The 12,317-nt window shown below is 41.7% G+C and overlaps 1 protein-coding gene across 1 annotated transcript in view; it reads left to right on the top strand.

Moving 5' to 3' along the window:
- Positions 1–3,022: 3,022 nt before the first annotated feature.
- Positions 3,023–12,317, top strand: part of FERMT1 (FERM domain containing kindlin 1) — a 33,352-nt gene continuing 24,057 nt past the window's right edge. The window contains exons 1-2 of the mRNA XM_075267420.1: positions 3,023–3,112; positions 10,605–10,773. Of these exons, the coding sequence (XP_075123521.1) occupies positions 10,623–10,773 (151 nt within the window). The 5' untranslated portion in view covers positions 3,023–3,112; positions 10,605–10,622. The remainder of the gene's footprint in view (positions 3,113–10,604; positions 10,774–12,317) is intronic.

Raw genomic sequence — 12,317 nt, forward strand, 5'->3', positions numbered from 1 at the left:
AACTCTTGTAACCCCCTTTCATAGTAAGTAACGGAATCTCCTATAGTTGTGTTGTAACAATGGGGTACAAATGGTAGACCCCTAGCTTAAATACCGACCAGGAACACGAGCTCTCCGGACCCCACTGAGGATGACCGCGAAGAGGACCTGGGAGCGTACAATTCATTATTTCCGTCCTTTTGTTCTTGGTCTGATTAGGTTTATGGTCTGGTCTATGGTTTGATCAATGGTAGGTGTCTGGAATAATTATAGGGTGCGGTCTAGGGCAGGGGTAGGGATTGGGAATATTGGTTCTCCAACTGCTGTGAAACTACAACTCCCAACATGCTCCATTCACTTCCATGGGAGTTCCAAGAACAGAAGAACAGGTATGCATGCTGGGAGTAGTAGTTTTGCAATAGATGGAGATCCAAGGTTCCCTACCCCTGGTCTAGGGTCTGACCCCAGAATATGAACTTATTATAAATGAATAAGAACTTCTGGATACATTTCTACCTTATTTATGGCTACACGATATACAGTATTTTACGGTTTGTTGCTATTGAAGCATAGAAGGAGTTGAATTCCACAGATTATATCTGATCCACAACTGATAGCAGCGATATGAAGAAATTATCCAGAACAAGCAATGTACACATCCATGTATTCATCACATTCCATAGTACGTCACTGACAGTATCCATCTATTTACTTATACAATTGGGAAAAAGCAGTATAGGATTTATACATTTGTGAAGGATTGTGTTATTATAGTACATGCAAACACTGGGCAAAAACTGGGATTATGGCAGCTGTAGATCTGGTATTATCCTATGCTACACTCGTAACTAAATCCTGTTTTGAGGCTCTTTTATTTTTGCTTCCCCCCTGTTTTAGTCTATGGGGAAAACACAGCGTTTTCATGAGTAAAATTCAAAAACACATGACTTTTTGAAAGTTCTCTTACATTTTTTCTGCAGGATGAGGATGAGATTAAATAAAATCACCTTCACTTGGCCGAGACTGGAAAACACAACATTTTATTCACTGCATTTCTGCAACGGCCAAAAACATTTCTACTGTTTTTTCAAATGTGTGGCCCCTACATAAATGGGGTTAAAGGGTTATGCCCTATTGGGACCTCCAAGAAGAACAGAAGCTGGGAGTCTGTTCTCACAAGTCATATGTTTATAGGTCTTTATAGGTCCAAGCTCCATCCACATGTTAAAGGACACGACTGTCGACGGCTCATAAAGTCTTATGTTTATGTAATGACAGTCACCTCTATTACAAAAGTGTCTGACCTCTGTATAAGCAATGCCGCCCCTGCTACCTCTTGTGTCACCCCCTCCACCTCATAGATTGTAAGCTCTTGCGAGCAGGGCCCTCAGTCCCATTGTGTGAAGTGACTATTTCTTTGTAATGTATCTTTCTTTCTGTATTTGAACCCTACAAATTGTACAGGACTGCGGAATATGTTGGCGCTATATAAATAAAATTTATTATTATTATTATATGTTGCTCAACTACTCTTGGAAGTCCCGCAGAAGTCAATGGAGCAGAACATATGCAACATACTCTCCAATCTATGGGACACTTATGGCATATGATGGGGATACACTGTCTACCAATAAGTATTTGGACGCCCATGCAAATGAAGACATCTGTGGTCGTGATGTATGTCACGTCTTCTGCCGTTAAATTGGAAGCAGCACTGGCTTTAGTGCATTGGAATTAGTCGCATGCAAGATGCCATGAAGTGCAGGGTTGTCCAATTTCGAGAAAGCGGTAATTGTGGGGTATCACAGAAATTGTCGATCCTTAAGGGACATAGCAAGCAAACTGAATTATCCAAAATCGACAGTGTTCTATGTGATTACGAAGTGGAAGGTGAATGGTGATTGTCGGAATATGACCCGAGTCTGCAGACCCCCGAAACTGAGAGATAGAGACTGACAAGTGCTGGCCAGAGAAACTGCACCCAACCGATGGCTCACATACACCAGGAGTCTCACCAGGCATCCGGGAGTATTGTGTTCATCAATACCATCCGTAAGGAAGCATCTGCTGGGGTCTACCAACTATTGGATAGGAAGAAATGTTGTTTTTCTACTCTACCACCAGTGTCCAAATACTTATTGGTAGGCAGTGTATGCCAAAAATGTCCCAGGTGGGTAAAACTTTTTTAGGTTGAGGCCCAACGTTGCAGAAAATCTGCTTTTTTTTTGTTGCAGATTTTTCTGCATTTCTTTGAGTCAAACCTAGGAATGGCTAACATCTAGGAAGCCAACGTGATCCAGTTGTGCAAATGTAATGGGAAACACCAGACCACCGAGGACAGGTGAATATGGAATTTTTTTTTAATTCTTCACCTTCCCTGGCCCAATATAAGAATATACATATCCCTGACAATCCCTTTAAGTTTTTTAACCCTCTTGTGGTATATTACATTTGTGGCATGTTACAGACCCTTTACATTTGTTCAACTTTATCTCTGTTTTTGTTTTTTTTTCAAGTGTTTTTTTTACTTAATGGTATCTAACATAATTTGACATAAACTACTCTAAATAACAGTAAGTGATCCCAGCCAGCAGGCAGCGAGATGACCGTATTGTGATGACGTACTACAGGAAAGAGTTAAATTCACAATCCACAAGGAACGCAGCCCTCAGGTACTAAAGTCCAAGCGTAATTCCTTCGCCTCCAGGATATAGCTTTGTGCTCTCACACACCACATTGTTTGCACCTCTCACAAACTTGGCAAGTGCTACAATGCTAGGGAGGAATTTCGGAAATGTTCACGACTATACATGATAAGTATAAAAACCAAAGGGGGATCCACATAGGAAGGAGTCTGGAGAGTTCCCGCTTGGCTGTATAGGTACTAGTCTCATCTTTGACATGCTGTTACCTGCAGACAAACTGTGCCAGAAATCTTGGGCGGGACATTGAATAACAAGTGGAGGGCAATTTCTCAGCTCCCTGCCCCCTAACCTGCCCCCTTCGCTCCTCTTGTCCTTCGTCACAGTTGGGTGGAGATTAAGAATTGCAGCTTACCTCAACTGTTTGTTCCTGTTCTCTTTGGAATCCAGGTGGACAAGGCATTGAAGAGAACAGAACACAGGAAACCAAGGTGAGACCATCGTATACATCCTTGTGATCGTACAATACTGCTATGTATATGGAGCTGGCGTTATTATATAAGGGTCATCTCATAGACTGTAGTGGTGGCAATGATAGGTATCTGTACATTGTTAGTCTAAGGTCACTGCTAGATTTGTAAGGACTTACATATATAGATGTATGTGCTTATTATATTATATGGTTATTGACGTCTAAGGCTGTGTTCACATCTGTGTAGGATTAGAAATCTCTATCTCAGATTATGTAAAAAATGGTGGACAAAATGTGACAGCATACTGATCATACGTCACATGCCCTACTGGAAACCTGACCGACTCCATAATGAAGCTGTCAGACGCTGTTGGTGTCCATTGTGTTTCAGATCCAACGTTTTTGCCTTTCTGCCTGATAGAACAGGACAATACGAATGAACAATGTAGATGTGAACAGAGTCTTACTTCATTTTACCCTTAAAATAACATAAAAGGCAGGATTGTTGTTAGGCCACATTTAGTCTAAGGCCACACATTGCACTTTTGGCCGCTGCTGAAATGTAGTGGAATATACTACATGTTATAGCCGTGGCAGAGCGACTAACATATTTACTCTCAGCTGTATATTGTGGGGAAAAAAACACTGTGTGGAGCGAAGAAGGGAAAAATGCTGCAGAATAGCAGGGAAAAGTGCAAAGCGGCTTAGGGCAGGTTCACACAGCACCAGTCTCCGCTTTAACCAATCCAGTGGGTTTCCATCTTGTGCCCTGAGAAACTAGACAGGGGACGGACACTCGGCGGTCAGTTTTCAAAGCCATTTATTTGAATGGGTTTGCAGAGGTGACCGCCTGTGTGCGTCTTCTGCCTCACCATTTTTTATTTTGCCAGACACAAAGTTGGACATGCGGAACTTTGTGTCCAGTTAAAAAAAAAAAAAAAAAACGGTTTCACCGTGGACAAGCAGAAAGCGCACACGGGCGATCACTTTGCAAACCCATTCAAGTGAATGACCGCCAGGTTCCCGTCCCCTGTCCAGTTTCTCGGGCAGAAGACAGAAACCCGCCCGATTGGTTAAAGCGGGGACCAGGTACAGGTGTGAATCCGCCCTAAGCAGTATTTTTTCTGCTTCATTTATTTTCTGCAGTGTTTTTTTATCTACGTATCACTACACGTGGCCTTAGTCTTACTTATAACATAGTGGAAATGCCGCGAAAAACCATGATATTTTACAGTCACCGTACAGTGGATGGGACTCTAGTGGATTCCATTCAACCCTGTGGTTTTGGAAATCACAACATATCAATTATTCCTACCGAAACGCCGGATTTCCCTATAGGTATAATGGAAGCTAAAAGTCCGCAAAAGAAACCTCTGCGAACTTTATGTCAAAAGTGCTCTGGGAAGAACTGCAATGCATTGCTGCCAGTTTTTTCCCACAGTGCTTTTTTGCTGCGGCTCGCTACGTGGGGTCTTAGCCTTAATGGGGTTTTCATTGGACAGTATTTATCACTTATCCTCTAGGTTAACATTAGCATATTAATCTGAACTGTTCAGATCTGAGCCTGGGTGTCCATTGTTCTGGTCCATCAGAAGACCATAATAACGGACACACAGACCATTAAAACAGCGGACACCAATGATGACTGACGAGCCCATTGAACCCATTGGATGTCTGTTGTTTAAAACTGAAAGCGCTTTATAAAAGAGTCGGATTTGCAGCGTCTGGCAATTTTCAGCCATCACTGCAATGGAGACTCCAGCGAAGATATGAAACCGGTTTTCGTGTTTTTTCTATCTCACTATAACTATGTTATAGAGTAGATGATAAATGTTAGATTGATGGGGCTCTGAAGGGTGATATCTCGTTATTACAAGAATGACGGGCCTCAGTTACCACCCCCTCCATCCAACACGACCATGTTGCCTACGGTGCAGGGGTCCTTCGTGCTCTTGGTCACTCTTTATAACTCTATCAGTATTGAAACAGTCAAGGCTCTCATACAGCAGAAACATTTACCCTTCTATTTAAGTAGATTTACTGCATTCACTATTGTAAGTAATGTTACGCTAATATATACTGCATTGTATATACAGTAGTATTATATCTATAGTTATAGCATACTATTATAGATGTCAATGTTAGTATTAAAGCCTGAGGCTCCGATGTAAGAACTGTCTATGTTGCCCATTGCTCAGGTCCTGTATATCTATTATATATCTCTTAATAACTGGTTCAGAAATGTCCGTTGCAATTGTAAACATGATAATAATTTAGTATTTTCCGTTAAGGATTTACTTCCATGTTAGGGCCTTGTATATGCTGTATACTGTATCCTTCACCTTCCTTTGATCTGCTGACTAGGAATTATACTGTATGAACCTGTGAGCCAAAGACTTTGTTACTTGGAGTTCTCTGAGTGACATTGCGACATGACATAATCGTTACATACTGCTATCTACTTATATTAAAGGTGTTACATACTAGCTGATAGGCTTGTATGACCTAGTAGGGGCCTATTAGATGCAATACAGGGTGTCAACATTCTAGATACTCACCCACAACAAGGCCTGAAATGTGGGAGTTGTAGTCCAAGCCAAACAATCCCTGCCTAATTTTTGAAATTATATTACAGGTACATAACAAAAATTCACTTAAAGGGGTTGTCCAGAAATACCTATTTTTCTCTGGAGGCCAGGGAAGGTGGAAAAAAAACCAAACACTCACCTGTCTCCAGTGTCCCAGCCCACTGTCCTGTCCTGCAGAGCCTTGGGACTTTTCTGGCAGAGGAAGTCACCACTGCAAGTGGCCGCTGAGGCCTAAGGATAGGGCACGGGACTTCATTCGGAAAAGTCACGTGTGACCTTCCAGTTCCTTTACTTAGGCCACTGAGGCTGCTGATTGGCCTCAGTGGTCATGTGCAGAAATGCTCCAGGGTGCTGCAGGACCGTACAATGGCCTGGGACACTGGACAATCAGCAACTATGGTTTGTTTTATGTTTCACCTTATCCAGCCGCCAGAGAAAAATCGTTTTTTCTTGGACAACCCCTTTAACTAAATTAGGACCAAGCTTGATTTACTCAGGTACACAAGTGTGGACTGTAGGAGGAAACCGGATTAAATACAGTTTAACACAAATGTAAGCTATAACCATCAACTCAGAACCAAATGTCCAGATACCAACACCTACAAATGTATCAACGTTTCAAGAGGACCCTTCACCCCCTCCGCCAGCTCGTTGTATCTTTTACTAGGTTCTGTTCCACTGATAGTTTTGCAGTTGGAGATTTCTCAAGCTATCAGTGCAGATACTTTAAACACATTATATGCTAGTTAGGCTCTCTACTGTCAAGTGGGTGGTTCTGAACGTTCTGCTTCCACCCACCGACAGTACACAATCTAGTTAGCATATTGGGCGATGAAAGTAACGGCGCCGATTGCTTGGGAACAGTCAGGGCTAGAGAAAAAATTCCAACTGTTCAAGAATCTGTGGGGCATCGACTACTAAACGATGCAAAGAGTTGGAGTTGGTGGAGATTTTGAAATGGTGTATCACCAAAATCACTTATATGTTGTTGTAAGGACTGTTAGTGACATAGTGAGCTATACTTTCTGTGTCAAAGTGCAAGCTTGCTGTAAAGAATGTGAACTTTTAATCTATAGGCAAATGAGCTGTTCAGTGCGCCGGCTGCAGAGCCACGTCTGATCTATATTGGCCATATACACTGATTTATATTGAACATACACGCTGATTTTGGTAGGACCAGCATACCATTTGCTGTATATGGGGATCTCAGACTCTCCCCGACAAATGATGTCAGAAGAAAGAAGAATAAGTCATGCTAAATTACAATAACCATTCCTTTTGTTGGTAGGGAAGATACGATGGTGCCAGAGGTGTCACCTTGTGTTGTTTAAGCTCTTCTGATCTGTTGTAGGAATGGAAGAATGGACTAAATAGTAGAGATGAGTAAGTAGTACTCGATCGAGTAGGTATTCGATCGAATACTACTGTATTCGAAATACTCGTACTTGACCGAGTACCACTCGCTATTCGAATGTAAAAGTTTGATGCAGAACCAGCATTGATTGGCCGAATGCTATACAGTCGGCCAATCAACACTGGTTCTTCTCCTACCTTTAGAAGTCTTCTCCGTGCAGTGTCCCCGCGGCGTCTTCCAGCTCTTCATTCACTCTGCCAGGCATCGGGCTTGGGCAGAGCCGACTGCGCATGCCTGCTTGTAGTGCGGACATGCGCAGTCGGCTCTGCCCAGGCCCGATGCCTGGCAGAGTGAATTCAGAGCCGGAAGATGCCGTGGGGACGCTGAAAGGAGAAGACTTCTCAGAGGATCCAGCCCGACCCTCACTTGTGGACTTGGTAAGTATAATTTGATCGAATGTTGCCTACCCCTGAAACGAGCATTTTCCCCCATAGACTATAATAGGGTTCGATATTCCATTCGAGTAGTCGAATATTGAGGGGCTACTCGAAACGAATATCGAACCTCGAACATTTTACTGTTCCCTCATTTCTATTAAATAGTAAAGTTCTGTCAATTGACAGACAGCAGATCCCAAGGAGCCCTACTGACTATATTGGGGTCCATTGGCATCTGTTGTTTTCTTACTGACATAACATTTTTGAAGGAATTTTCCATTAGCAATTCTAGACAGACTTTGTGCCGGAGGCTCCAAATAAAGACTCCAACACAGATGTGAGTGTAGCCTAAGACCTTATATATATATATATACTTCCCATTGAGAATAAATGCAGGCTTGGATGAACCAACCTTGTAGGATTCTGGGGAGTTTGTTGGAATATTTATGGGGTAACAGCTATAGAAGTATACAGCCATCTTACTGCACATCTTATAAGCTACTAGTATTCCTCATTGACTGATGATAGACTTCAGCCTGTTCAGCAGGTCATGAAGGGTTATCAGAGGGGACCATATTACCCAATATGTGCAGCAATGACTTTCAATATTGAGGATTGTTATCTAGTTTAGGGTTACAAAGGTTACATAGTGTTCTTAAAATGGGAAGATAAACTAGTACTAAGAGAATAGTGATGTCCACGATGTTCAACTTTTTAGAAAAAAGGAGAGAAAAAGGAAAAAGTCACAAGAAGTAGGGCTTGTAAAATAAAAAAAATCAACTTTTTTTATGCCATATTTGTTGTGCAGGGCCCTTCCTAAATTCTCTACTATTTTACTTGTTGTAAGATTTCCTATTAGAATTAATATTATCTCCTACCTACTGTACAACACAATAGAATGAGATTCCTTGAGCATCCCTAAAAGAGACCAATTACTTCTGTCTTTGTGAGTGAAGGGACTCCTATAAGTCTAATATCCTATAGATATGTACTCCTATATGTCTATACTCCTATAGGTCTATACTAAAGAGAAAAGAAGACTTCAGGATCATTTAGTTCTCTGTGTGGAGTGATCTTCGCTTAGCCTGATGTTGATTATACAGCCTGACCACGATTGGGAGGAAGGATCTACGATAGTGCTCCTTCTCACACATAGGGTGAAGCAGTCGGCCACTAACAGTACTGCCCAGTGCTATCATGGTCTCATACATGGGATGGAAGCTCACCACGGACAGTATCCTTCTGTCACCCACCACCTGTACTGGGTGAAACATACATATATACGTATGTGTATATAGATAGACAGATAGATAGATAGATAGATAGATAGATAGATATGTGTGTGTTTGTAATATATATATATATATATATATATATATATATATATACACACACACACAATGATATAGTCTAGTCTACACTACATTGAATTAGTCACAGTAATTTCCTATCTTATGACATGAGCTTCCATTCTTGCAGCGTCTGATTGCTGTCAGTGCACGTAGTTTTCTTCAGTCCTGCGGTTTCTTGGAGTCTCAGAGCTTCTCGTAGCTGCAGGACTCCATCTTTGCCTGCTCACATACACAAGCACAGACTTGCTTCCCTAGAAGTGCCTGCCCTCGGGAGAGAGATATTTGCAGGAATGTAGATAAACCTGATGCATGCCTTGGTGCAGAATTTGACTGTAAATTCCAGATTGCTTGGTGTCGATAGCTGTAACTTTTTCTGTAATCTTGCATATGGAGGAGCCGGCATGCAGGCAATGATCGCGCCTCAGTCATGCCTTACCTGAAAAAACAAGAAGGGTTAATGGTTTATTTTCGTTGGTTAATAAAATGAAGCAAATAAAGAAAAGAGCCATCTAAAGCCCATCAATATTTGGTGTGCCCATTCCCCTGGAAGTGATGATATAGCCCTGATCTTATCATCGTCCAGTCTGTCTGTTATGACGTGAAGAGAGAGACGGATTGGACAAGCCTACATCCACAGATCTGTGCTTAGTTCTCGAAGATGGTGGGAACATCCTCCCTGCGGAGTCCCTTCAAAAATGCCTGCAAGTACCGAGAAGAACTCATAGAAGGCAAAGGGCAAAGGTCACACCGAATATTGATGGAATTACATTTCTATTTTCTTCATTCACTTCATTTTGGTAACTGCTAACAATAAACTATTAATACTTCTATTTCTTACTTACATTCTTACTTACAGCTTTTTTTTCCACAATTTTTTGCATAGCACTATATATCTATCCAACAGGTTCTATAGACATGCTATCATATATAGTGCCTAGGTGTAATAACAATGATAGCAACAATGTGCGGCCATGTAATAACATCTACAGGCCCAAACATGGATACGAGTAAGATTTAGAGAGACCTGTCCCCGCTCCTGACATGTCTAACCCCATGTATACCCCATTCCAATCCTGGAATATCATTTCTTTGAACCCTAGATTGTGCTGTTCCTCTGTTACTCCTCCTAGAAATCCATTGACAGCTGGGTGTTACCAGTAGGGGCCGTGTTCCTCCACTAAATGTATCTGTCCAATCATAATCAATAATAATAGGGAGCCCCCCCTTTCACAATGGGAACCAGTTGTTAATTTAATCCAGGAGGAGTAGCAGAGGAACAGCAGAACACAGACTTACAAGAAAGAGAGCTTCAGGAGTCTTATTTTTTAAGAAATACAAGTATTTACTAAAATAGACATGTCAGGATCGCTGTCAGGATCTCTGCCCCGGCTTGTATTGTACAGGTGTGTCTTTGTGGAAGAGCAGAAGTCAATCACCTGTACATGGGATATAACGCTGGATATATACGCAGATAGGGCCGAGAAAGCCTTGTATCTGATACTTAGATATTACAAAGGTATCTGCACGGGTGAGCTTAATCTTGGCTGAAAAATTGGTGGCAAATTCTTACACATAGAACACAATGGAGATGTAAAACTTTGCAACATGACCTAACTGTACAGCAGATAAATCTGCTCTGTGTGAATTGGTGTTTGAAGTACATATAGTGCCTGTATTGTACTGTATGTTGTAGCTAAAGCCTGCGACTAATCCACCACACGTGTAAAACTTTGCTGAGTTTATGACTACTTTATAATACCTTTTCTATCTCTTTTCCAAGGCCTGTGACCCTTCCACAATGACTCATGTCGCTGCTATTGGCCCCGCATCATGGGAGCTTTGTGTCAGCGTGGATCAGCAGAACGAGTTCGAAAACCTCGATGTCACCATACGAGTCTCCGGAGATCTGCATATCGGCGGCGTAATGTTCAAACTGGTGGAACAAATTGGTGAGTGTTATCGCTACACCATAGTAGTTACTACTAAAGGATTTCACATCTGGTTACTGTCCAAAATTCCTTTAATAATTCAGATGCACTCCAATGAATTATTCCAAATTTGTTGGCCTGAGGCATCCCCACCTTGGCCCGTCTTGGTCTTTCCCCATTTTTTGTAAAATGCGATGAACGGCACGAGGAAGAACAATGTGGTGCATCTTTGGAGCAGATGGGATAGTAATATCAACCCCATTGTGTACTAACCTGGTAATTGTGGCATTTTTCCAAATAATGCCCCATTGACACATATTGCGTTTGGCCATTCCGCTACAAAATCAACATCAGATCCAGCGACAATCCACATCCTAATCAGGTACCGTAAATGGACATAAAATTCAATGCCAATGGGACTAGTCCTGCAGATCTCTGGAGCGTTATCCTCCTATTTCTGACACATCTTGTTGTACAATATTTGCAATATGTGAACATACCCTAACTAGAGGGCCGGGGTGAATGAGTGCACACACAAGCCATTGAGGCTATTAGACCAATGATGAATGTAGTCATTGCCCTGGGTGACGTATAGTCTATATACAGCTCTATGCAATATATGGCTTTATGCTGAGTATATTACATGTTAGGTGAGTGTGTTGAGAATGAGCTGGACTGAGCACACAATGGACCACACGGAGTCTTTACAAGCACGGGTGGAGCGGCCCAATGTCTATGGGTTTTAGGTATCGTTTTACTAAAAGGAATTAGTGGCCGTAAGGTAACTTCTTCCACTCAATGGAGACCCATCTCAATGACATGTTCTATTTTAGAAGTTACTTAATCTCTCGGTGCCTTAGGCAAGAAAGGAACTGAATTGTAAACCCTGTAATATATATCAGGTACTATATGTTGTGTATCCCGTATCTAGGTGTTTGTTCATTTTTAGTAGTTTCCATAGCTGTATAATAGAGTAGAATATACAGTATAGGAAGACGAGTACATGGAAGCACTGTATATATAGTATAAGCATGAAAAACTCCATAGAATTATATATATATTCTAATAAACAGTATAGTATTCTACCTGATTTAAAGCCAAGTTCCAGTCCACTGAATAAGACAGTCTCAAGATCTATGTCTGACTTACTAACCACAATGTTATGTCCATCGGTCACCAGTTGTATGAGACCAAGTGGCAAAACATTCAAGTAAATGGGACTAAGATGCAGTACCAGGCACAGCCACTAGGTAGTACATGGCGCTATGCCCGGTAATCAGTGCAGAGCCTTCAGCATTCATCCACACTGTGCCATGGCCTATTCGACTATCTGATCTGTAGGATTTGTTGGACAACCACCAGTCTGTTTTTGAGAATGGATAATACCTAAGATTTCTGTTCTCTGGTCTAGCCCAAATAACATCTGATAGGAACACAGCAGGTTCACCATCTGCCTAGTGAACTTCGTAACAGAAATCCTCAAGACATGGCCTGTTGGGGTTTCTTGATGTCAATCTTGGCATAAATTCTGCCCTCAAACATTGTAGGTAATTTGTGAACAAGTT

Source organism: Leptodactylus fuscus, chromosome 3, assembly GCF_031893055.1.
Source record: "Leptodactylus fuscus isolate aLepFus1 chromosome 3, aLepFus1.hap2, whole genome shotgun sequence".
In the NCBI taxonomy this organism is placed as follows: domain Eukaryota; kingdom Metazoa; phylum Chordata; class Amphibia; order Anura; family Leptodactylidae; genus Leptodactylus; species Leptodactylus fuscus.